Source organism: Cordyceps javanica, chromosome 5, assembly GCF_051103115.1.
Source record: "Cordyceps javanica chromosome 5, complete sequence".
NCBI lineage: Eukaryota > Fungi > Ascomycota > Sordariomycetes > Hypocreales > Cordycipitaceae > Cordyceps > Cordyceps javanica.
This window is the reverse complement of record NC_139299.1, coordinates 2,245,678-2,271,255: the sequence shown is the minus strand read 5'-3', so window position 1 is coordinate 2,271,255 and position 25,578 is coordinate 2,245,678. Positions and strand designations below refer to the sequence as shown.

Genomic DNA, 25,578 nt, shown 5'->3' with positions numbered 1-25,578 from the left:
TATGGCTGGCACGCCAGACAGCATTGGTCAGTGGACCATGACTCACTCATGTACGCACCCGGGAAACTCAATATCGCCGCTGCTGGAAATTCTAGAATGACTGGCCAAGACTTGACACCATGCGCGCGAGTTTTTCTGTACAGAATTTGCCCGTGTCTTCATGGAAAAGTCGCGTAATCCACAACTTTGTTACAGAGTGTATTGCTATTCCTTTGAGCCTTAGTCGTCCGTCGAAGCCGCCAAGACTGCGAAGAATATCGGCGGAGGGGTCGTTAGATGTGGAGAGCATTCTGCGCAAACATATACAATGCAGGACACACAGATGATCCTATGGCGAACAGCGCAGCACAGTGCGGGGGAATGTAACGCGGCCAGTTGATTAGGATACGTATATACTGGAAATACCGTTGTCAAGGTATCATTCGCTCAACCTCCCCCCCGCCCCAAATGAATATCATTTCTTAATGCTGGACACGTAGCAAGGAAATGCGAATACAAAGCCTGCAGCACTGCAAATATTACAAATGCAAACAAATGCAACATTGCCAATGAGCTGCCAAGAAGAAAGCACCCGTGAAGAGGTCAGCCGTGCAGAACAAGCTCTTTCCGGACGGCCCATCCCTTGATAGCAAGGACAGCAATTTCCCACGCCATGAGTATACCCACCAACCCCGTGGTGACTGTGTAGAGTAACATGGCATCCAAGCTGTAGTGGATCATACCATTCACCGTGTCTGAACTCTGTCCAGCGATTTAGCAGGGGAGAAAGAATATCAACTTGTTAGACTCACACTAGCCATGAAAATGATACCACCAGCAATGAGACCAAAGGAAGTCAGGAGCTCCGTGGGTGGTCGAGATGGGAAGATAGATTTCGGCGGCCTGAGATACAATAACACATAAGTGAGGCCACGCGCCACGGATGCCCAAAGCAGTAGCGTTCCCCATTGCTCGTGAACCATGCTGGCCGTCATGGTCGCCTGATGATGTGAGCTCATCATAATACCCAGGAGAAGAATGACCAAAGCTGGGATGGGATTTAGTGAGAACTGATACGTGTCAGGAGCATTGGACTCTCCTCGCTCTTCGGTTGAATATGAACGAGCAGAAACGCTCGTGGTAGTGTTGAGTAAGTCGCGAATATGAATTGACTCAATCAGCATACCGAACTACGCGAATATCAGATTTTGTTAGGTCCGAGTCATTGACTAATGAGACTTACAAGACCTCCCCCAATAAACAATACGGTGATTGCCATGTGCTCAAGATCCTGAGCAGTCCATGCACCACCCCAGCCGCCCAGATGTTCGAGAAAAATATTGGTTGAGCCATAGACAAGAATGAGGGAGCTCTCCATGAACTCGGCAGAAAGGTTAAAATTCCCCTTCTGGCGACTTTGCCTCCTCGGCCTCAGATTCCAAGCCCAGCCAAGTTCAGCAAAGCTGCCCGACCATCGACCGAGATTGAATAGCCCAAGCCAGAAGAAGACACCGCCCTTGATCCAATGTGCAAGTCCCCCGAAGATAGCGTGGCCTTCCTATTGATTGAGAAAATCATCAGAATAAAAAGCAAATAAACGGGCAAATAAACGGGCACTGTTGAATTCAGTATCCAACTTACGAAAAATCGAGCAAAAGTGATGATTCCAGTAGTCAGTGCAATAAAACCGAATGGGAGAATCACGCGATCTACCACTTTGTACCCCAGTTCAAGGACTTTCAAGAGTTTATGAGACACGATATGACCTATTTCGGCCCTCAATGTGTGCCCAGGGAAATCGGCAGACGAAGGCGGCAGATTCCCGCATTCACCATGGCTTCCGCTGTACTCCTTGGAGGGCTCAGCTCGAGTCTCACGGTCCTCCGCGCACACGGTCGAAGTAAAGCAGTTGTGGGCAGGGGATAAGTCTGACGCGGTTCCAAGACCGCTGTCATCAGATGCGCGGCTCTCATGGTCGTGGTAGCTGTCTTGCAGATATGAACCAGAATCTTGGCCAGACGTGGGAAGAAGCTGATGGAGCATTTGATAGTTGGCGGACAAGCTAGTGTTGCTCTGAGTCCTGATGAATCGGCGAGCAAGATTGACCAAAAAATGTGCAGAAACAACCCACGTAATGATCCAGCCAATTTTATGGTGCGCATTATTCGGGTAGAGGTCAGGTGTGCTCGCATTATACACTGTAGATAGCACAATACCCACTGTATTGGCAATGATGAAGACGAACTGAGTAGCGAGGGTATGTCTGGACTTTGCGATAGAAAGCATCACAGCTTAAGTATGTCAAATTAGAAGCAGTTTTAGAAAGGCGTAAGGCGTAAGGGGGGGGGGGGGGGGTGGTAAAGAGGTGAATTCGAGAGTGAACGCTTACCGATTGGCAAAAGAATAACCCAAGCTAGAATCATGAGCACGATATGGGCATATATTATGCTGGCATGGTCGATGTACGTGAAATACGTGCTCGGGGTATCAGTTGAATTGCCAACTAGAGCTTCCCCTATTGTGCCATTTTGGCCATTGCTTCTTTCCGCGTCGTCGACATGGGCTAATGCTGAAGTGGCAGCGGCCAAGAGATAGAAAGAAACAAAAAGCCCAGGGCTTCCCCCCCCTAGTCTTGTTGGAGACATGGGACAGCCAGGGGGCGAAATTGAGACCAAAATGAAGTTCTGCCGGGACAAAGTCGTCTATACAGTTTGGTATGCTTCAGAACGAGAGACTCAGAAGCTGCAGCTTCGCACCTCGGTGTAGCAACGGAGATCTAGGCTCCGGACTCTGGTGTAGTTCGCGCCGCCCGCTATTCGGCAACAAAAATTGTAGCCAAGGTGGTAGCTTACTTGGATGGCAAAAAAAAAAAAAACACACGAGAGAATGCTCGATGGTGGCGGTATCGAGAAATGGGCCGGTTGTAAGAGAAGCAGAGCGACATAAAATGATTGCAGAAGGCGGACTGTTAGCTATATACCTTTATATTCGAAAACGGCGCCCTCGTCAATCGCATATGGAAGCTCCGATGCTTCCGAGCAGGGTCTGAAGCCAGCGCTGCAACAAAAAGTACTTCGGTGGACCCATTATATCTTTTCTTGTACTGTTCAGCGGTGCCCGACTGATGTTGTCACCAAATTGCAAGACGAGGCTACTCCCCGTCCACTCAGCTCAGCACGTACCAGGCCCAAGGCCAAGACCGAGGGTTCCGGAGCGAGGTGACCGTAACTAGATATGGCCGTTGGGAGATGATATCATGGGAAGCAAAACCAGGATTATAACTGGGAGCCTCTCACAGTCTCCCTCCCCCCGCGATGGCTCCTGGCGGTAGTTATGGGCTGGCAGTCCTGGCGACCACCATCGGGGACGGACGAAGTACAGGTACTGCATTAAAGTTAGATCGGCGCAACTCGCCGCCGTCATGCTTGTAGCTTTACTCTGAAATCCATAGCACCTCTATTGGTTTGCTGATTGGGAAGCCTTTATGACTTCTTGTAACCAAGACAGTTAGGTTTATGCGGCGACTGTTGGGCCTCAATCCAGACGTCAACGTCCGTTGAAAGCACGATGGCTAGCACGACATATGAGGTTCACTTAGTTATTTTAGACCTCTGTTCATATCGGCCCCCACTTTCGTCACCAAAGGAAAAGCCACAAAAATACCCGCGGGGGCAGAACTTGCGGCCTTGTGACCCCAACAACCCGGACGATCCGGACCTCTCCAGCTTCTCCACCTCGATGCCTCTGTAATAAGGCGACCGCAAAGCCAAGCAACTAAGTGGCCAACTGCTCGCTGCCAGCCTTTCCCGCTTACACATCTCGGGAAAACACACAAGGTACGCAATGAAATCAGTAGGTTGGACGACTTGGTTGCCCTGCAAAGTGCTGCCTGTCTCACAGCTACAGACAGGTACCTTGCTAAGGGAGCGTGGGAATCAATCACGGCCAAGCCGACTTTTGATCCCCAGCTGCCACGTACAGATAAACAAGTAGATGATCGACTGTTTGAGACATTGGGAGCGCTTACCACTCAGGAAACAGGCATAGTACCAATTCAGTGCAGTGACGGCCACGTAACTGAATTGCCGAAATTCAAGCCCATAAAGACTACTTATGGCTGTGTGACTCTTGAATTGTTAGCTCCTGACTGGCTCATGCATGACACGGTGCTATATGGAGTGAGTATAAACCGTTATATGCGTCTGGCCATTAGCGGCCTTCAACTCGCCCTCTCGCTTCAAGTATATCAGGGCAACTCAACCTCTCGGCCTCTCGTAAATGCCCCGCAGGTCTCCAATCGTATCTGGAGGTAACAACACACTTCATTAGCACCGTCACCAGTTTTTTTGTCAGTGTGCATCAGACATGCAGTTCGGTTACTTAGCGGTAGAGATCAAATCTCCATCGCTATCTACTGTAGCCAGTCTGTCAACTTGCCAGCATCGATCGCGTTTTGCCGGAGCTAAAAATACCGTATACACATTTCCATCAGCCTTTCAGTCACACAATGCTCTCTAGCTCGGCAATGTTCCTGTGTACAATGTAGCTGACGGATGGTGGGTGCAGCTTTACCGAGCGATGTCGTTTCTGTCCCATGGAGGTGGCGTGCCACGACTCAGGACGATGAGGCTTCTCGTTGGCATTGATGTCACCTCATGATAAGATACTAGCAATGTACATTGGCAGATAGGTTCCTGGCGAAGCGACACTAAGAAAAGCACAAATCAAGCATGATAGCATTTCTAATCACAGGACTACAAAGCTGCTTGGCCAGTCAGCACCCAACTGTTGCCATCGACACCATCATCTGCCTTGGTTGCCCTACCTTCCTCCTCCAGTTTACCGAGAATCTGCAGAACACCAGCGCAAGCAGCTGGGTGTAAGTCCGCGTGCACGTCTTTGTAAATCACCTTTACAATCTCCATCCCAGTCCAGTTACGGCGGCTGTCTGCCTTGGCGCACTTCATAACTTGAACTACTTGCTCCTCCCTATGTTTTCGATGGTTGATGTATTCGGCAATTTTTCTGAGGCCATCATTGATGAGCTCGCCATGGCCCGGATATGCTCTACCGTGGAATAGAGTCTTCATTTTCTCTAAGCTGTTGAGATACGTTGTCATATCTTCAAAGACAGCTGTACCCTGGCCAAGAACATTGTCTGCTGTGAACATTGCGTCCTCTTCCGCCAATGTGAAGACCACATGGTCTGTCGTATGTCCAGGTGTATGATGTGCGGTCAGTGTAACACCTTCCGTCCGAAAAGTTTGGCCATCTTTGATCGCAGTCTGTCCCTCCCCCGGATCGAATTTGTAAACGACGACGTGTGGAACAATTCTTCGTAGGTCCTCTATACCACCTATATGGTCATGATGCCAATGTGAAAGCAATAGAGTCTCAACTGTTGCCCCTTCTGTCTTGAGAACTTCCCTCAGCGATGCAGCCCATGCTGGCTTCCCCTCCCCGGAGTCTATCAAGATGCGACGCTTTCCGGAGCCGAGTAAATACGTATTTGTCCCTTGAAGTGTAAATTTGCCAGGGTTGCCGCCGAGAATTCGAATACACACCGGGCTAAGCCGTTTCACGTCGGGTAGGGGAGTGAGATTCATTGTTACTTGAATCCGAGCCTTTGATAAAGATTGGCGGGAGCCTTTCCAGATTGTTGCACTGCTCGACTGTGATAGCCAATTTGAAAGTACGAGGGGGGGAACTATACTTTGCCGGGATGAGTATAGACATAATGGTATCATCATGAGAAGCCACTGCGGAGAGGGCTGAATAAAACGGGTTTTGGACAAGGCAAGGACCTCGGTAACAGGTAGGCACGTACCTAGGTAGGCACTTATAGCAGGTACCTTAGTACCCCTAGTAGGTGCTAGGTACTAACCTAGGTAGGTACCTAGGTACCTAGGGTAGTTGTGTAGGTACCTAAAAGTACCTGTCAAACACCTCTGTGGTCACTGGCGAAGATCACTCCACTAATAAAACACTGCTAGATTCGAGCTTTTCCACGTCCCTAGCTGAGAACAGAACATATATGAATAAGACAAAGAAAATAAGGGGAAGCGGAAGTAGAGGAAGTAGTTGAAGAAAGAAGGCGATCCAAATAATGATTTCTAAGTAAGTCATGCCGAACTTGAAGGCGTCCACCGCTAAGGATCAGACGGCTGCGGAGTTATCCATTTCCGCGCTCGCCGTAATCGATAAGGGAGACATGCGTTACTCCGAATTGGCCCCAAAAGCGCACACGCCTGTTAAAGACAGCGAGACTTTATCTCTGCTTCGTAAAAAGCCACTGCGACCTCGAAATTAGCATGGAATGTTCTAATTGACCACATTTCAACCCTACTTCGGCGCTCAGATCAAAAGCTCAAGACACCAGCTTGAATCGTAAGTGCTATGTATCTGCCCCAGCAGCCACACTCTTGTTCCCTCCCTACTGATGACAGTGGAAGCAAGCACTCCACTCCATTGAACGGCCGAAAAGCGTCAAGTTTCCGAAATAGACCATTTAAAGCGACAGAGAAAGCCCTTCGTGTGCTCAAATACCTCGTCGGGGTTGAAGTGGCGTGTAACCGACTCTTGGTCATTACGTCTGGACACCATGTCTAGCCGGCCAGCTACTCCGGCATCTCCACGGAATGCTCGTGTGAAGTCGCCTACACCAGGATCACCTATGTTTGGATGCGGTACGCCAGAAACCCGGCTGCCTACCATAAGTAAATAACTAATTGCGCCTGTGCAGAGCACGTCCAGCTTCTCCTTTCGCAAGGGCAAGAAGTAATGAATAGTTCGATATCACATTACAAAATGATTCTCCGTGGGATATTTGATACGAACCCTATCGTCCCGCAAACTTCAACAAACAAAGAAGGCCGGCCGATTACTACACTGACATCCAATTACCTCTGTCTCCAATGTCCGACTACTGTCTCCGAGGAAGACAGATTGGGACATGGAAACAAAAAGTCGCATCGATTTTGTAAGACGATGCTGGACCTATTTCAATGTTGCTCGGCTAACTCCCTCAGATGTTGACTCTCGGAATGGAGCGTTGTACTGTCAAATATGCGACGATTTGGTCTGGGACCCTACTCTCGAAGAACTCCGTCTGCGTAAAATTGGGACCGGTTCATTCTCCGGTTCGTTCACTTAGCAAATGGTACAATTTTCATCTCCGCAAAACTAATAGCCGTGAAGGTCGCAAAAGGAAACACGACGAGCTTTTTACCGACTCCATCAAGGACGACCCGAGGTATATCTCCTCCAATACGACTCTTGCCTCTTGTCGTGCCAATGGGCTTCGAGGTATATACAATGCGGGAGCAACTTGCTACCAAAACGTTGTTCTCCAAAGCTTTTTGCACAACCCTCTCCTGCGGAACTTCTACCTTAGCGACGGGCATCAGAGCAATGAATGCAACGTACCTCACTGTTTGAGTTGTGCAATGGACGACATGTTCCAGGATTTCTATGCCCTAGAGAACACAAATGGCTATACAGCCGCGAACATTCTGTCTGGTTTCTGGATTTCGGAGAAGAAAGCGTTTGAAAATCTTGTGACAACCAAAGAACAAGACGCCCATGAATTCTTCCAATTTCTTGCCGAGGATCTACATGAGCGCAATGGAGACGGCAAGAAACCAGAGATTGGGAGCGAACACAGTTGTAATTGCATTATTCACCAGACATTTTACGGAAAGATGCAAACGACCACAACGTGCCAAAACTGCAACGGCTCCAGCAACACAGTACAGTCCTTTCTAGACCTGAGTGTGGGGCTTGACAGCTTAGCACAGAGGAGGAGCAAGAAAGCAGGACAAAAGACTCCCAATCTTAGTCTTACTGACTGTCTGGATGAGGAGTATATCAAATCAGATAAGTGTGAGTATCGATGCCATCACTGCGCTTCAACGCAGCAAGCGAGACGTTACACAAGCGTTAAGAGGCTGCCAAATGTGCTCTCTATACAACTCAAGGTAAATACACTTCCTTTTATGCTGCTTTCATCGCTAATCATTAAATTCCCATCCTTCAGAGATTCGAGTACAAGCAAGGGCGTCATGATCATGCCGCCTCCAAGGTCGACGTGCCAGTACATTTTCCGTTACAGCTTAACATGCTCCCATACACAAATAGGGTTCGTAGCCGTGACAGCCGGGAAAACATGGAATTGCAGCGATCCTGCGTATATGACCTTCTCAGCGTCGTTGTCCATGTTGGAGAGCTGGAAACGGGGCATTATACTTCATACTGCCGCGTAGGTGACCAGGTTAGCCGGCTCCTCATTCAGTACCTTGCCACCAGCTGACTGAATTCTTCTAGTGGTTTAAATTTAACGACCATAAAGTTGAGCTGGCAAGCTTGTCCGATGTCCTCGGTGCCCAGGCGTATCTCCTTTTTTATATTATTCGATCTCTGGCGTAATCTGTCATCGCAGATAAATTACCGACGCACTGCATGGGCACGTGGCCGCGGAAGGATATAAGTTTTGGTCGCTCTTCGAGTGCCGCTCAAGCGTTGTGGTTGCGGCGCGTTCAAACACGCATATTGGCTTTACTGACCGACGTATTCACTTCAACATCCATTGTACTTTAATGATGATTAAATGGTTCAAACAACGCTCCATACCCACAAGATATTGCCTCGGTATATGCATTTTGTCGGCCCCTCTAATTTTGGCTGCTAAGGCTAGCATCGCCTAGGCTGCATAGCCTTCAGGTAGCAAACAATTGGAAACGAGAGTACAAAGAAAATGGTACTCAATTAGCTGCACGCCGCTTGGCGTTCAGTCTCTTATCTAGATACGTCTCTATATACACATACAGGGTGGGATTGGGACATTGGTTTTACAATTCATCCAATACATGAATGTATTTCTTGTCTTCACGCTTCTCCTTCTCCGTAGCTGGTGGCAAGTCGTAGTAGTTCTGGCTGCGGAATCCTTGCTAAGTCTGATGTAAGGTACTTTGCTAGGAAGCAAGTTTTTGAATAAGGAAGACTTACCAAGTAATGGTAGGTAAAGTTGGCGATATCCCCGGGCTCAATACCGAGGTCTTTGAAAGTTTTGGCTTCAGGGTCAATAACCTGGTCGATAAACTCACGCTCAACCTCATCAGCCGACAAGGTGTGCCACCAAAGAGCCTTGTTGAGAACACCAGCAACGGGTTTTAGGATATTTCTTGGGATGTTGATGTGCCTTCTTTGCTTGAAAATTTCCTTGTCGACCATTTCTGCGATTTGCGCCATGCTGTACTGCTTGGGACCGTATAGTTCGAAGGTCTGACCAGCAGTAGAGTCATCGTATAGCATCTTCTCCAAAGCAGCGCCAACATCGATCGACTACGAATAAATGTTAGGTGCTGACTTGACCAAAGTTATAGGCCTTGGCTTACATGAACAGGCCAGAACTTCTCTTGCATATTGTTAGCCGTGAATAAATTCAACACAGAAGCCAGCTTCAGAAGAAGCTTGTCCTCGAAACCAAATATCGGAGCAGGGCGAACGAGAGTAGTCTCTGGGAAGATGCTTCGGGCGATCTCCTCGCCATGTCCCTAGGCAGTGTTAGGAATTGAACCATAGTCTAGGCTCGCTATGAGCGCACCTTTGTGGCAAAAAATTCGGACGCCGACGCAGTGTTGGCGTTGTGCGAAGACACATGGATATAACGATCAACATCATACTTTGCAACAGCATCGACAATACGTTCGGTCCCTTCAATATGGACGTCGCCGAGAGAGAAGTTCCTGAAAACATTAGCGCTAGAGTTCTGAAGCCACATGCTCCGTGAAGGCTCACTTGGTAGGATAGTCACGGCCAACGAGGTTGTATACGACATCTGAGTGGCGAACACTAGCTTCGATAGAAGCTGTATTGCGCAGATCATATTCCTATCTTCTGTTAATTCTGTACACAAATGCTTGGAGAACTGCGAGATTCTCACGATGAATACAACTCGACCAAGATCTCCTGTGACTTTTAAGTGGCGCTTCGTCATTTCTTCGCGGTAGGGAACGACAACGGTACATCCTTGTCGTGCTGGTGTTGTTAGCCAAACGCAATGAGAATTTCCCATATTGAATTGCCATACCGAGCCTGTTCACAATATATCGACCGAGCTGCCCAGTTGCGCCAAAAATGGTCGCGGTGTGACCTTTAAAGGATCAGTTCTATTCTCGCTACTTCGAATCCGGCAGAGTCTACAAACCTCCAAGAGAAGATCTGTTGAGTAAACAATGTTAGCCTCCGTGGCAATAACTCACTCAATAGAACTTGCATGCCTACCTTCCACCTTCGGTCCGAATGATTGGTTTGCCGGTCCTAGTGATGGCAATGTCGGAAAGCCAACGCTTTGGAGCAGTTTTCGGTGCGATAGTCCGCGCAGAGCGCGCCGCGATCAACGAAGAGACCATTCTTGCGGTGTTGAGATTGATGCAAGAGTGGCTGTTACCTCTCAGCCGATCCCAATGGTTTCCTCAATCTGCTGGTCCAATCCTGGGTTTGATGAAACTACTTCGTAATGGACAAGCTAGCTGGAGGAGGAGGACTATAGTCACGTGATTTGTCACATGATCGTCGAAATGTCGACCAGCTACTAACAGATTACTTACTGGTAGACGTTCGATGGCACAAGGTTGCGAGTGGTCCGTGTGCGTCCTAGGCTCCCGGGGCATCGCGTGGACCTAGCTGACGCTGCCACTGTATCGTAGGAGGTACCAGTTTGGCCTTCTTCACAATCAACAACGCAGCGCGTGCACCATATTAGGAGACAGTCTGAAACCTTCTTTGCTCAGTCTGAAGCTTCTTTTTCTAAGTCACAGCAGCAATCGACGCAATGACTGCCGATACCATCCCGGACTTCCTCGCCGAACAGCGGGATGCTGTGCCAGAGGAACTCCAGCCGTTGATACTCGACTTTGAAAATTATTGGGAGAGAAAACTTTGGCACCAACTCACTGATGCACTTGTTCAGTTTTTCAGCGATGATGGCAGTGCCCCGCAACGTTTAGGTTTCTACAGAGTCTTCATTCTCAAGTTTGCTGACAAGATCAATAAGCTCAAGTTGGTGGACCTGGCCTTAAAGGCTGCATCGCAATGCAAAGGTAGATATTTGTACAGTGAACAATCTTATTTGTGTTACTGATAATGTGCCAGACAACCGCGAACGCCTTGAGTTCCTGCAGTCCGTCGCGAAGAAGGTTGACACTGAAGACTCTAAAGACGCCCTCGTTTTTGCATCTGTCGCAGTAGCGCAGGTCAAACTAAGCTTAGGCGAAGTTGATGAGGCGAGAAAAGATTTGGATGCGGCCGAGCGTATCCTAGACTCGCTGGATTCGGTAGAAGTCATCGTCCACGCCGCGTTTTACGACGCAAACGCTAGCTACTATCAGGCACGTTACTCTGCGCGCGCTCAATTTACATGGCAATTGCACAAGCTTCTAACTATCCTTAGAGAAAAATGGATTTTGCCAACTACTACAGAACTGCCCTGCTATACCTCGCATGCATCGATCTCGCAACCATGCCCGAAGACGAACGCCATCGACGAGCATACTACTTGAGCGTCGCTGCCTTGGTGTCGAACAGTATTTACAATTTTGGCGAGCTTCTCCTGCATCCGATTCTAGATGTTCTTGGACAAAGCGAAGACGATTCTTGGTTACGCGATCTTCTTTTTGCCTACAACCGCGGTGACTTGGCTGCGTACGCTGCACTCTCCGATCACATTGCTTCCAACAAGCTACTGAATGAGAACTCGACCCACTTGAAGCAGAAGATTTACTTGGCTGCTTTGACAGAAGCAGTTTTCCGACGCCCTCCTCATGACCGAGCCATGTCATTCGCTACGATCTCACAGGAGACCAAGGTTCGACCGGATGAGATTGAGCATCTCATCATGAAAGCTCTAAGCCTCGGGCTACTACGAGGAACAATTGATCAGGTGAACGGAGTAGCTCAGATTACGTGGGTGCAGCCAAAGGTGCTGGATATGAAGCAGATCGGAAGCATGCGCCAACGCCTGCTCGATTGGGACTTAAGTGTAAATCAGCTGGGCAACTGGATTGAGAAGGCTGGTAAGGATGTATGGGCAGCGTAGGCCGAGAAAGCCGACTTTCGACCATTTCTACGCGTAATTGTGGAAGTATGGATGAACTGGATGTCGCATGCTCTACAATCTTGGGCTGCGCCCTTTTCTCGCGCTGATGCTCAGAGCGTTGCGGGTTGCAAAGCGCAGCTACGGTATTATGTATAAATAAAATGGCTGAGAAGCCTTTCCAGTCGTCTGTATTTGCGAATATGTCTAGGTATTATGAGTGGCCTTAGGCTACTGGAGAACCAACTACATTGACCATGCCGAGTACCCACGAGGGCCACCAGACACACCAGACAACTATAGACGTATACATGCCCCAAACATTCCAACCAAAACTCGCCTCTTCCAGTATATCAGAGATTGATATGTTTAGGGCTCCTGAGGATGAGTAGACCAAGACTGGAGGGGCAATGGTAGTCAATAAGCCAGCAAGCGCCAGCCTGACAGCGAGGCTGTTTGAAGTTCGCACAAAAGTAAAGGGCGTAGCGAGCATTCCGACAATAAATGCAAGAGAGAAGTTGAGTGTTGCTAAAGTCGCAAGCGACATGCCAAGAAACAGGAGAGAGAATGACTTGATCAGTTGGAATTGCTGGACGGTCGCTTTGTAGAGGGAGAGCAGGTGTGAAATTAGCCAGGGCAGCATGACTGACGCCAATGTGAATATTGCGAACGTCGGAGACAAGACCTGTAAGATAAAAGTCAGCTTCATAGACTCGAGACGAATTACATGGTAAGCATACTGAGGCAGAGACGTTGTTGAATGCAAATAGTGGTATGACGGAGAGCGCTTGGCACGTAGTCACAACAGATATGGGTAAAAAAAGGTCTCTCTCCGCAGTAGCCGATGCGGCTTGAGTATTATCCTTTGCACCCGGCACTGTGGAGGTTCCGGAAGTCTGAAGTTTCGTCTGAGGCATCTGTCCACTTTTAACCCATAGGAAAATGGCCATAATACTGAAGTTGGCAGCTAAAAGCATGGCGCTCGGAAGGTATGTGCCAATGCTTACAAAATGATCTCTGTGCATGAGAAGATAGAAGAAAAAACTCTGATGAAGATGCTCCAACAGGTTGTTCAGACTCCGGAACGTTCCTTCGACGATCCTTCCCAAAGCCATCTCATCATGCCAGCCTTCTCCATATGGTTGTAGAGTAATCGCATCGACATGGTATGGAATGAAGCTACTGTGGGGACCTGTTGCGAGCCCAAGGCTTTGCCTCATCATACCTCGCAAGATCGTACGCAGCCTGTCTTGGTAACTGTTGGAGTGGCTTTCTAGACCTTGAATGGCAGTATGAACCCCCATTTGACCTCCAGCAATGTTTACCAACGAGTTGATTAAATCTAAATTTGGCAACTGGCCGTTTGTTCCGTCGTAAATGATATGCAATGCTTCAAATCGGTGGTCGACCGCGTAGTCAAGAGCTAGAGCACCCTGAAGCGCACCCGACTTTAGTGGCAACGGATTGACGTATCTTGAATCATGTGCGTCGTGATAGGCGTCGACCCATGCCTGCGTCCCAGCTTTGCTGTCTGGTGGAATAACGATAATGATATCTTTGGACCAGAGAGACCATCCTGTGGCATGTCAGTCTGGGGGGCTCGAAAACAAGCCAATTGCGGGAGAACAATGTACTCTTGAAATAGCGCGCGAGAGTGAGTGCAAGGGTGACTCCATTGCGGTTCAACTCTTCCTCGACCGTCTTCCAGGCCGCTACTAGGACGATTGCTTCCGTAGCATCGCCACGAGGCGCTTGAAGAATGCCATATATATTCTCTCCAGAATGTTCGTTTCCCGCATAATGGTAAGTGTAATTTTGTCGTCCAACTTTGACGCCGACCTCGCTAAGGAAAACTTCAATTTGGTCGTTGATGCTGTCATCACAAGCAAATGGTCAGCATTATTTCTTTCTTCTTCCCCATTTTGTAGGAGGGGTCAGCGTACTGATAATTGTTTTTGCTCTCAAGTAGATCCACCTCGCGCCGGTAGGCTCTGAAGATGTTTTGCTCGCTTCCTCCGAAGTATGTATGCACTTGTCCAGGTAGTAATGCATTCTCGGATATGTATGTTCGCCTAGAGTAATTCTCGAGTGGAAGTAAGAGGAGCCAGGTAAGGCCCACGGCAATGCAGACGAGAGACAGATATGGAGGTAGCTTGAGCACTCGCGGGTCGCGCCGCAGCGCCATGGCCGAGGCTGTATCGTACGTTAGCATCACTGATAACTCGAAATTCTATTAACATACAGAGTAATCGTGGCATTGCCGATTATTTGACAACAACCCGTCGCGCTCGTAATCAAGGCTAACGCTATTGTTACTTCCCCTTGTCGCGTTAACAGCACAGGTGGTGACTTTCGCGGTAAAGGTTTACAGGATGTGGGTCAGACGCCTCGTACCGAACGAACAGTGCGGAGCACTACCAGAACTTACGATACTATATTGGTACCTATCATATGCGGATTATGTGGCAGAAATATGTGATCAAAATATGTGGAAAAGACTACAAAGATGAATTCACCAAGTAAATGGATACAGATGATCATATGACTCATGTAGCACGAATAAGAATCCGAAAAGGAAATAAACGCAATGGCTCGTGAAATTTCGGCCAATGTTCTCTGTTGTCCTGAAGCTAAAGTACCTGGGGAACAAAGCCTCGTTGGGTGACCTGTAGGCGTCTGTTGGCAAACAGTGAAGGAAAGAGACCATTCGACTGCTGGCTTATTTGTGTATTTAACCAGACATAAAGATGTGCATATACCACTTGGAGGCTACAGAGCTTCAAATGGGTACTATCAAGGATTTTTCCGTGTTGAAACAACAAGACAACGCGCATAGTGTTGTCCGTTGTTTCTGGCAAGGCACATTGCCATTGCTTTACAGACAGCGCCGAAACTCCGTCCCAAGATGCACCGAAACCTTCCCCGGCCAAAACAGACTATCTATCAAGAGTGGACAACCCATGGTGAAAGATTATAGAAGACTTAAGGTCCCAGGCGTTGCGTGCTACCAACTAGCTCGGTAGCTGGGCTTCCACCCATGCGATTAGTAGAAGGTAAAACACCAAATCTGCCATATGTCTTTTGATCTACGCTGACATAATGAGGCAAAATCGCAAGCAGGTTTAGCCTGGACTCGAGCCATCGCAGCGCCCATTCGGGAGGTGCGATGTATTTAACATAGCCGAGACCAGCTGACCGTTGTTAGTTAATATTGGGCAGCTCAATGGTGGGCTGAGTTCATTCTTACCAGTATATCCTACACTCAGACCGCATAGATGCCCAAGCAGGCTTGAGCTTGGTACTAGCGCCGCTACCACGAAGGCCAGAAGTAGCGGCGTTGTCCAGGTTGGTATATGATGAGTGCCAATTACGAGATGCGGGTTCGATCGATAGGTTCGAATAGCCTCCATGCCGAGAAGTAAAAAAACCCAGATACTGCACGTGCATTAGCTCGGTAATCTTTCAGGCACCAGTCGCTTTCGAGACATACCTTGCGCCCATGATAGCATTATTCGATCGTAAAATTCCCCACTCGATGACAAGATACAACACTGCAGGGACTGTGGTCAAGGCTGTCTCGGTCAGTATGCCCTGTTGGTCGGGATGTAAAAGCAACTCACGTCCAAAAAAGAGTGCCAACGATGTTAATGTGCCATACTCATTTTCGAAACGCTCCATGAGCGGTGTCAACGCAATCACATTTAATATTGCGTGCAAGATGTTTAGATGAATTAGCGGAAAGGTATTGATACGATGCGCTATAAATATTAGAAGCCTGCTCCGAAGTTCCCACGAATTGAAAATGCTTACCCGCGAATAGCGATACTTTGCTAGGGATTAAGGAACCCCATGCTTGTATATCCCAGAACCCAGGAAGACTGAGAAGCGCAAGCAGGAATATTACCAGGACAAGAGCTCTTGTAAATAGAGGAAGACGTAGAATGTAGGTTCGTGCCTTGGCAGTGCTGAAGCCACGAACGGTCGCCATGGCAGGTCGTGTGATAGGCGGCACGACGCCAGACTAGACCCCGGAAGAAAGACTGATAGAATGACCAATGTCGCCAGTGAGAAGCTCAGAATGGGATTGTCGAGATATCTGTTACACGAGTGCCGATTCATCAGCAAATCTTAAATTGAAAGGGAGGTTTATAACACAACAGCTGCCCCAGGGGCCGTTGCTTATCGACACGTGACTTTGGAAGACGGTCACTGGCTCGCCAGTGGCATACAATTACTAAGTAGCTTATGAAACTACCAGGCAACCAGGATACAAGGCGTGACAGGGCACATGTAATCCAAATTACAAAGATAGGACAGGCGCGGAATTCTGAACAGCGGTTTTAGATAGAGTGTGCAATTCTGAGGAATTCTTATTTTGTTACATGTAAAAAATGACAGATCCTTCCAGACCAGGACAAAAAAAAAAAGAAACAAAGCAGCACAGCATCTACTGTGCGAAGTGCCAACTCAGAGCCCCATCAACTCCTTCTCTTTATTCGCGGCATAAAACGACCAATGCAAAATACAGCGCCTAGGTATAGTTCCCTCCAATGATTTTTTTTATTTAGTTACGAGCAGCCTTCGCCATGGTGTTGAGAGCACTACCGTTCTTGAACCACTCAATTTGAGCCTCGTTGAAAGTGTGCTGCAGAGCAATCTCGAAAGATTTGCCATCCTTGGGGTGAACAACCATGGTGATGGGCTTACCGACAGCAAGCTGGGTAGCGAGGATATCAACCTATAGAAAACGGTCAGCGGAGTCGCGAAACAGTTGTGCAAGTATCTTTACCTTGTCATCCGGCTTGATCTTGTCATAGTCAGCGGGATCCGCGAATGTGAGGGGAAGCATGCCCTGCTTCTTCAGGTTTGTCTCATGAATACGAGCAAAGCTGCGAGTGACGATAGCAAGGCCGCCCAGGTGACGAGGCTCGAGGGCAGCATGTTCGCGGGAGCTACCCTCACCGTAGTTCCAGTCGCCAACGACAACCCACTTGATACCCTTCTTCTTGTAATCACGGGCAACGGCAGGCACGGCATCCCAATCACCAGTGGTGAAATTCTTGATTTTGTTAGCCTCGCCATTGGCTTCATTGATAGCACCGATCAGCATGTTGTTGGAAATGTTGTCAAGATGGCCACGGTACTTGAGCCAGGGGCCGGCCATGGAGATATGATCGGTGGTTGTCTTGCCCTGAGCCTTGATAAGAATTGGAATATCCTTCGCATCCTTTCCGTCCCAAGGCTGGAAAGGCTCAAGAACCTGAAGGCGGTCCGAGGTAGGGGCTACCTGAACGTTGACAGTAGAGCGATCCTTGGGCGGTGCCTGATAGGTGTTATTGCCAGGGTCATAGCCAGCAGTAGGAAGGCCGTTACCGGTGGGGGGCTTCAGCATGAATTCATTGCCGTCCTTGTCCTTGAGCTTGTCGGTCAAGGGGTTGAAGTGCAGGGAGCCGGCGATGGTGAGAGCGACGACTAGATCAGGCGAGGTGACAAAGGAGTGGGTAGCTGGATTTCCATCGTTTCTGCCGGTAAAGTTGCGGTTGTAAGAGGACAGAATAGAGTTGGCCTCACCCTTCTTCACGTCGGTGCGGTCCCACTGACCAATGCAGGGACCACACGCGTTAGCGAGAACGATGCCGCCGAACTCCTCAAAGGTTTGGAGTTGACCATCGCGGGCGATAGTCGCACGAATCTGCTCGGATCCGGGGGTGACGGTGAAAGCAGCCTTGGCCTTGATACCATGGTCAAGAGCATCACGGGCAATGGACGCAGCGCGCGACATGTCCTCGTAGGAGGAGTTGGTGCAAGAGCCGATCAGACCGACTCTGAGCTCCTCTGGCCAACCATTATCCTTGACAGCCTGGCTGAATTTGGAGATGGGCGTGCCCAGGTCAGGAGTAAAAGGCCCATTGATGTGAGGCTCAAGTTCGGAGAGATTGAGCTCGATGAGCTGATCGTACTCAGCACCTTCATCCTCACGGAGCTCTTTTGCATAAGTGCGGGCGAAGTCACCAATGTCCTTACGCTTGGTAGCGACAAGGTAGTCGTACATACGGTCGTTGAAGGGGAAGACTGAGGTGGTCGCGCCGATCTCAGCACCCATGTTACAAATAGTTGCCATGCCTGTGCAGGAGATGTTATCCACACCGGGCCCGTGGTACTCGACGATTGCACCAGTGCCACCCTTCACCGTCAGAATATCGGCAACCTTCAGGATAATATCCTTGGGAGAGGTCCAGCCAGAGAGCTCGCCGGTCAGCTTGACACCAATCACCTTCGGGGCCTTGAGCTCCCAAGGCAAGTTGGCCATGACGTCGACGGCGTCAGCGCCACCGACACCGATGGCAGCCATGCCAAGGCCACCGCCGTTGGGGGTGTGGGAGTCGGTACCGATGAGAAGACCACCAGGGAAAGCATAGTTTTCCATAATAATCTGGTGAATGATACCAGAGCCAGGTTTCCAGAAACCAATGTTGTACTTCGCACAAGCGCTCGATAGGAAGTCGTAAACCTCCTTGTTGATGCTGATGGCGCGGGCCAAATCCTTGCTACCACCAACTTGGGCCTCAATCAAGTGATCGCAGTGAACGGTACTGGGGTTTGCGACGGCGTCCATGCCAGCGGACATGAACTGCAAAATCGCCATCTGCGCCGTAGCATCCTGGCAAGCAACGCGGTCGGGGCGGAGCTTAAGATAAGACTTGCCACGCTCAATCTCCTGCCCGTGAGGGTCGTCTAGATGAGAGTACAGAATCTTCTCAGCGTAGTTCAATGGCCGATTGAGTCGGCCGCGAACAATAGCTAGATTCTCCGACATCTTCTTGTAATTGATGAAGTTGTTCTCCTCCCAGTTGTTCTGGCGAACCTGTGTGCCGAGTGCCTCGTTAGCATCCACTCGCAGAAGTATCCTGCAATGCGTCGTCGGAGGTGATTTAGGACCAGCTTGATTGTTTGATACATACCTTTCTGTCCAGAGGGGAGTCGGATACCGTTGCAAGGCGACGGATGCCGGTGGTGCTGCCAGCGAAGGCGCGGGTCCGGGCAACATTGCCCAGGACCTGTCTAGAAGCAAGCATGCTGGGCCAATGGGTAGAGAGAGGAGGGTGTTTGGGTACGTCACACGAGCGAGGCCTGTCACTCGAGGAGAAAGAGTCAATGCCGCAGGCTGGTGGGGGAGGACAGCTATTAAGAAGAAGAGGAAGAGAGAGAAAGACGATGGAAGAGGAGGTGTTTTCCGGCCAGAGCAAAGTTACCGAGCTGGCCAGAATATAGCCCCGGTGGATCCACTGTCTGGTTGCACAGCTCGTGTGTGGGGGGCTTTCAGTGGAACCCAGCCAGTCACGGCACAGGCGAAAATAATACTCACGTCGCTTTCGTCATGGGCTTTGTGGACGGAGCTGGGGTCATGCCTTGCCGAGTCTTTGGGCAAACAGGTAGGAGGCGAAAACAAAAGACATCCTGTCTAAAATCATTCCTACGTCTCGCTCGCCGCCGCCACGGAGATATTCTGCTTAGCTTTTGATCCCTCGCTTTGGTCGTAGCATTCTTTCTTCCATTAAGTAGGGAAGCCCTCAAGGATTATCGAAAGTCCGGGCCTGAGCGGTCGGTAATCGAAATGCAGCACATGAAAATGGTCGCGCCAAATGGCTATGTGGCCCGGATGTAACGAGTGGGCGAACCAAGCCACATGCACCCGCTATGCTTCAAAGAGAGCCCTGAAATCCAGCAGCCGCGGGACTAATGGGCCATTCAAGATTGATCCAGCGCATAAAAGCCCCTGCCAGCCCACTGTAAAACGAAGGAGCCTATGCCCCTGCAAACTTTTTCGGGTCTGGAGACAAACCATGACCTCGGTTGGACCGGGCTTGTGTCGGTCACCGTTAGTAAAGCCTTCATTCCATAATGCTGGTCGGAATTGTATTCTCGGTTGCCGACGCCTTTAAGGACTTACGATAGGAGATAACATTACAGAAGCCCCGTCTGAAGTGCTTATGGAATCCGACAAACAGGGCTAATAATATGCTGACATTCTTCGTAATAAGGAACAGTCATTGCCCAGCCTCATTGATGGAGCACGAGATATTTTTGAGTCAACACCTTACTCGGTACTGCAATCGCCAACAGCGGCGAATGGTCTCAGAAAGAAAGCTTGAGGTGTATTAAGGATATACAACAGAGCTTCGTTTCCAATGCATTTGCGACCAAACACGATCCATTTCTACAATTCGTCGCCGTGCTCATGCAGAAAGCGGCAATCGTAATGTAATCATGACAACCCGGTTGGCCCATCGACGAGTGCGGAGGTTCTCCGTACTGTTGTGGATGGCTGCTTGATGGCCCATTCACCGTGATGAGCCTTAGGAGGCCACTCAAGCCGCCAATCTCCACGTGACTTCCAACACTAGGAGCACGATAAGGTATGTGCCCACTAGAATTCTTGGGCAACTTGAGAAGTCTGGACGTTCTAGACTGTAACTATTTGTTGAGTTTACCACTTATCCCGTCGATTTCAATTTTGGAAGACCGCTATGGGCGTCGCAAGCAAACGAACCGTCACAAAGACGAGAAGAAAAACGAGGCAAGTAGATTGTACCTAACGAAAACTACGTTCCCGCTGACATGTTTGGTAGGGATCTGGATCAAATAAAAGCCGATCTTGCCTCCGCAAAGCATCTTGGCCGCTTCAAGGAAGCCAAGGCAACCGATGAGCTGCCCGGCCTCGGTCAAAACTATTGTATAGAATGCGCCAAATGGTTTGATACGAATAGCGCACTGTTAGCCCATACCCGCGGGAAACCTCATAAGCGACGGTCCGTATTCAGCACTGTTTCATACAAAATGACTTGACCCTGATCGTAACTTGTCTTAGTCTCAAGCAATTGCGCGACGAGGCCGACACTGCGAGACTTCCTGGAGGTAGATATACTCCCCCTCTGCGCAATGCAATAGGAGAGCCTCACCTAGAGCCAAATGCAAGCGAGGATGTAAAGATGGCAGCATGACGACACAAGTACTTGATTTTGAGGCTTCCAGCTTTCTCTAATGATGTTTTGAGAGGAGCCTTAATCATCTCATACCCCGACCCCTAGGTCGTGCAAGTCCGCTCGGCTTTCCTTGAGAGCGAGCCGTCGCTCGTCCTCGAACTACACTGCCACGCGCAGCCGGCAGGCGGGATTGGCGATGTCTTTGTGGCGCAGCTCGTGTATTTGACTTATTTGCTGCGGGAGGGTTATCAATGAACGACACCTCAGTGGTCCTGTCGTAAGATCAGCGATCCATGCCACTTTGTCCGAACGACAGATAATGGTCAAACTGACATAAAAGTTATCTCTGGATCAGTTTCGGCCTTAGGTATTTCAGGTATCTGAGTGTCTTGGTGTCGGTTGCGTCGGAACGACTCGGAGATAGGCGCCTGGAAGATAGACCCGTCAACAAGAATGAAAGTGTAATGAGATCGTGTTGACATCATCATAATACCTCTGGGAAATCTACGCAGAACGCGTTCATGTTGAGTCCATATAGAAAGCTTGCAAAGGATTCGCTGAAGCGCGTCAAACTTTCGTGCATCAGTTGAAAATGCATCATGTTCGCTTCCAGGTCCGTCATCGCATCCGAGAGCTCAGCAAATGCTGGCTCGAACGCGTTCAGCGGAAACGGCGCGTCGCCATTTCCTGCAGCTCGCGCTGAATCTCGAAATGATGAGCGCGACGAAGGACGTAACGGCGTGGTAGGTCGTGGTGTTCGTGGGCGTGAGCCGGAGCGTTTCACGTTTGGGCCAGCTTCCTCGAACGTCATCTTGAGGCTTGTGTGCTTGTGTGCACAGCTGATACAGGATCGCGTGCAACTGAAAATGTAACTTGTGCGAGATCGCCGATTGGCCTTACTTAGGTGTCGAGCAGAATCGGGAGGGTTTTTTTTCGTGTAGAAAGGCCGGTGATTCCTCAGGAAGCTTGGTTGCGGCAAGGTAATCACTCGTTCCACTCCAGGTAGTGAAAACGCGTAGGTACCACCATTAATCATTAACGTGTAAGTAATCTGTGCAGCCCAAGGCTTTACTGAGTAACATACTAACCTGCCGTGAATTTGCGGGGCAAATTCCATACACCACAATATCTGGCCAACTCATGCTCAGTCATGAGTGTATGCATGCCAATTGAATCAGCCATCACGTATACACCGCCCTCGCTAGGCTTCTCAACAGGGAGAAACTCGATATGGATCTAGAAGCTTACATGACTACACCAAAGGTTCCCGATATGCGGCGACCAAGTGATGCTGTGTGTCGGTGCTGTAGCAACTTGGCTGTGGGGCGGCGTTCCTCATCAGCGGGGTGGTCAACTGCGAAAACGATGTAGTTCAAGTCTAGGGGATCATAGACAACGCGTCATCCAAGACCATAGCAGACTCTTCTTCTATCCAGCCACCAGCATCTTCCGGTCCGCATCTCTTTACTACTGGCTTCACACAACTCATCTATTTAGCCCTCAAAGGTCATCCTGACTGTCGCACTCCGACGGTTTCTTGCTGACTCGACTGAGCCGAGCGCCGCCAACCAAACAGCTAGATAGCTTGTCTCGAGTTCCGACTTCGCCTCTGTCACCTATGAACAAGAGTTTTATTGGAGTATTGAAAGCCAGAAGCCAACTTTCAGTCTTGAATAACTTTCAAATATTCTCGGGTCCTCGTAAAAATACCGCACTTGGTCGCCAACCCCCTTTCATTAAGCTTCTGGCCAAAACTGCGACCAAAGCATCCATTCCGAGCCGCCCGAGTCATCACAAGTGTCAGCTGCAAGATCACTCGATAACGCTTCACAGTAGCTTCTCGCATTCAATCACCGCCCTCGTTTTGATATTCTCGACTGTCACTATATATTGGAGCCTCCGTTCGAGCCGCGCTGATCTCGGAGAACTGAATTGCGACCTCCCACATACCACCATGGCAACCACCCAAATTGCCCCTGGTCACTTCGGCAATCTGTCCGCCGAGCAAGAGAAAAAGTTACGGGAATTCTGGGGTGCTGTTGCCGGTGTATCTGGCTGGTCCGAGAGCGGTACGGCCACGCAAAATGCTACGAAGCAAGCTGCCGCACCAGAACCAGAGCCTCAACAGAGCGGAGGTGGATGGGGCTTTAGCATGTTCCGAAAGAATGAAAATGCGGATTCTTCCGGTCAACCTGCCACCGACGAAGATAAGTTTGGCCTAAACAAACAATACAGTGATATTTTGGCCGAACAGTCTACTGAAACTATCCGAGAGTCCATCTGGGAGATGACGAAACACGATCATCCAGATGTTCTTGCGTTACGCTTTCTTCGTGCACGTAAATGGAACGTACAGCAAGCCCTCGTCATGTTCGTTACAGCCGTCAACTGGAGGAAGAACGAAATGGGGGTGGATGCCGACATCATGAAGAACGGTGAGGCTGGTGCTCTACATGATGAACTGAACGGTAGCGGTGAGGTCAAGCAGGTCGGGGCAGATTTCCTTGCACAGCTTCGCATGGGAAAGAGCTTCCTTCATGGTGCGGATAAGGAAGGCCGGCCAATTTGCGTCGTTCGTGTTCGCTTGCACCATGGCGGTGAGCAAAGTGCCAAGAGCATTGAGAAGTACACAGTCCATGTAATCGAAACTGCGCGTCTCCTCCTCAGCCCACCAATTGAGACAGCAGTAAGTGATCTTTTCTGTCGAGATTGAAGAGTAATACTAATCACCTACTCAGACAATCATTTTCGACATGACGGGCTTCACCTTGTCTAACATGGACTATGCTCCTGTTAAGTTCATGATCAAGTGCTTCGAGGCGAACTACCCCGAGTCCCTCGGGGCTGTGCTTATCCAGAATTCACCCTGGCTTTTTCAAGGTAAGGCAGCTCCAATCATGTGTGTTCGTGAGGGTCTTGCTTACACGTGAAATAAAGGAATATGGCGCATTATCAAGCCTTGGCTGGACCCAGTGGTTGCAGCAAAGGTCCATTTCACCAATGGCAGAAGCGGGCTGGAAGAGTTCATCGAAGCGAGCCATATCCCCAAAGAGCTCGACGGCGACGAGGACTGGGAATACAAATACATCGAGCCTGTGGCGAACGAAAATATCGCCATGCAGGATACTGTTGCAAGAAACAGGGTTCTTGAAGAGAGATCTGCACTCGTGAAAGAATTCGAAGAGGCTACCAAAGCTTGGCTCCGTGAAGGTAATGGCGACAGCGGTGTGCAAGCTCGTGAAACACGTGATTCCATCGCAACACAGATGAAAGAGAATTATTGGAAGCTGGATCCTTACATTCGTGCCAGATCACTTTATGATCGCCAGGGCGTCATTGGGACAAATGGCGCCATCAACTTCTACCCGGGTACTGTAGCGACTGAGAAATAAAGTAGCACGGCCGACAAGTGTCACGCAAGGTACTTGTTTTCCAATCAATGCACAAGTGCGAATCATCGTTGGACATCAGAAGACTTGGGGTGGCAACACCTTTTCATTGCTATCTAGATTGAATAGTAGCTCTTTACAAAAACATTCTCTACCTCTTACTCCTCGTACTCCACTCCAATGACTAAGTAGTAGAAATATCTACTCGTAGAACAAAAACCAACCTTATCACATCTTAGACTTGATCTCTTCGCACAGAGATTTGAGCTTGTCCATGTCACCGGTGGTAGCTGGCCAGTGGATGCCGAGGCCCTCGGTCTCATTCGGCTTCGGAATCTTGTCAAAAGTCAATATGTATACATTCGAAGCGAGCCATTTTTATTTATTTTGTTTTTTGCTTCCACATTCACGTACCATATGGAAATGCACCTGGTGGAAGCATCAGCAGTTGCGTCAAAGAGAACAAGGTGAGCGGGAGATGAGAGGTGGACCTACATGATGAACTTGCTGATGAGCAATGATCCCGTTGTTCTGCAAGATGTTATAGTCAGTGGCACCAGTGGCGGATACCAGCTTCTTGAGTGTAGGCTATGTTGTTGGCCGTTAATAATTTTGTATATTAATCTTGGTTCAGTATATAAGCAGCTGCAAGGTGTGCATACCAGGACTTCGCTTAGATGATCATCAGGAATATCCTCCAGTTTGGCGCCGTGAAACTTAGGAATGACGAGCTTTGTCGTCTTGTTTTAGTCACTTCTCGGGTTTTGGGGATCTGGCGCTTACAGCGTGGCCTTTGCTGAGAGGACCGATGTCGAGAAATGCCAACGTTTTCTCACTTTCGAAGAGCTTCATGCAAGGAATCTCACCTTAACAGTATATCAGCAGCAGTTTTCAAAATAGCTCGGAAATAAGAATATACCCTTGATAATACGGCAAAATATGCAGGATGCCATGCCGACCGTATTGTATTTAGGCTGAATGTATTTCCAAGGGTGTAGTGTTTGGGCTCGAACGAACTTGTGTTATTGAAATGGGGTGAGGAGGTGGCAATCGCTACGTCTTAGGAGCCAGAGCGCTGACTGTGGGGTCAAGCTGTCAGCCAATTGGCTTTCGGAAGGTGGCAAGTCGGGTTTCG

General features: G+C 49.3%; 8 protein-coding genes across 8 annotated transcripts; 2 read left to right on the top strand and 6 right to left on the bottom strand.

Annotated features, from left to right (window-relative positions):
• Positions 1–582: 582 nt before the first annotated feature.
• On the bottom strand, positions 583–1,357 carry V2A60_007921 (uncharacterized protein; the record flags this gene model as incomplete). Its single annotated transcript, XM_083259201.1, has 3 exons — positions 583–741; positions 792–1,169; positions 1,223–1,357. The coding sequence occupies 3 exons, from the start codon at positions 1,355–1,357 to the stop codon at positions 583–585; spliced, it is 672 nt and encodes a 223-aa protein (XP_083115327.1).
• A 3,376-nt stretch (positions 1,358–4,733) lies between these two features.
• V2A60_007920 (beta-lactamase-like protein) lies at positions 4,734–5,150 on the bottom strand (the record flags this gene model as incomplete). Its single annotated transcript, XM_083259200.1, has 1 exon — positions 4,734–5,150. The coding sequence occupies one exon, from the start codon at positions 5,148–5,150 to the stop codon at positions 4,734–4,736; it is 417 nt and encodes a 138-aa protein (XP_083115326.1).
• Positions 5,151–8,825: 3,675 nt separating this feature from the next.
• V2A60_007919 (putative N6-adenine methyltransferase-domain-containing protein) lies at positions 8,826–10,388 on the bottom strand (the record flags this gene model as incomplete). Its single annotated transcript, XM_083259199.1, has 9 exons — positions 8,826–8,924; positions 8,983–9,318; positions 9,372–9,530; positions 9,581–9,722; positions 9,775–9,866; positions 9,920–10,014; positions 10,067–10,129; positions 10,184–10,197; positions 10,261–10,388. The coding sequence occupies 9 exons, from the start codon at positions 10,386–10,388 to the stop codon at positions 8,826–8,828; spliced, it is 1,128 nt and encodes a 375-aa protein (XP_083115325.1).
• A 422-nt stretch (positions 10,389–10,810) lies between these two features.
• Positions 10,811–12,073, top strand: V2A60_007918 (proteasome regulatory particle lid subunit RPN9; the record flags this gene model as incomplete). The annotated part of the gene is made up of 3 exons (XM_083259198.1): positions 10,811–11,078; positions 11,131–11,366; positions 11,429–12,073. 3 exons carry the CDS (start codon positions 10,811–10,813, stop codon positions 12,071–12,073), a joined length of 1,149 nt encoding a protein of 382 aa, XP_083115324.1.
• Positions 12,074–13,073: 1,000 nt separating this feature from the next.
• Positions 13,074–14,328, bottom strand: V2A60_007917 (GPI-anchor transamidase subunit GAA1; the record flags this gene model as incomplete). Its single annotated transcript, XM_083259197.1, has 5 exons — positions 13,074–13,087; positions 13,296–13,646; positions 13,705–13,943; positions 14,014–14,263; positions 14,313–14,328. The coding sequence occupies 5 exons, from the start codon at positions 14,326–14,328 to the stop codon at positions 13,074–13,076; spliced, it is 870 nt and encodes a 289-aa protein (XP_083115323.1).
• Positions 14,329–16,634: 2,306 nt separating this feature from the next.
• V2A60_007916 (aconitate hydratase ACO1) lies at positions 16,635–19,146 on the bottom strand (the record flags this gene model as incomplete). The annotated part of the gene is made up of 3 exons (XM_083259196.1): positions 16,635–16,808; positions 16,860–18,935; positions 19,033–19,146. 3 exons carry the CDS (start codon positions 19,144–19,146, stop codon positions 16,635–16,637), a joined length of 2,364 nt encoding a protein of 787 aa, XP_083115322.1.
• Positions 19,147–23,008: 3,862 nt separating this feature from the next.
• Positions 23,009–24,446, top strand: V2A60_007915 (CRAL-TRIO domain-containing protein; the record flags this gene model as incomplete). Its single annotated transcript, XM_083259195.1, has 3 exons — positions 23,009–23,740; positions 23,793–23,934; positions 23,992–24,446. 3 exons carry the CDS (start codon positions 23,009–23,011, stop codon positions 24,444–24,446), a joined length of 1,329 nt encoding a protein of 442 aa, XP_083115321.1.
• A 225-nt stretch (positions 24,447–24,671) lies between these two features.
• Positions 24,672–25,396, bottom strand: V2A60_007914 (adenosine 5'-monophosphoramidase; the record flags this gene model as incomplete). The annotated part of the gene is made up of 6 exons (XM_083259194.1): positions 24,672–24,779; positions 24,858–24,872; positions 24,939–25,031; positions 25,106–25,174; positions 25,227–25,309; positions 25,363–25,396. The coding sequence occupies 6 exons, from the start codon at positions 25,394–25,396 to the stop codon at positions 24,672–24,674; spliced, it is 402 nt and encodes a 133-aa protein (XP_083115320.1).
• Positions 25,397–25,578: the final 182 nt, after the last annotated feature.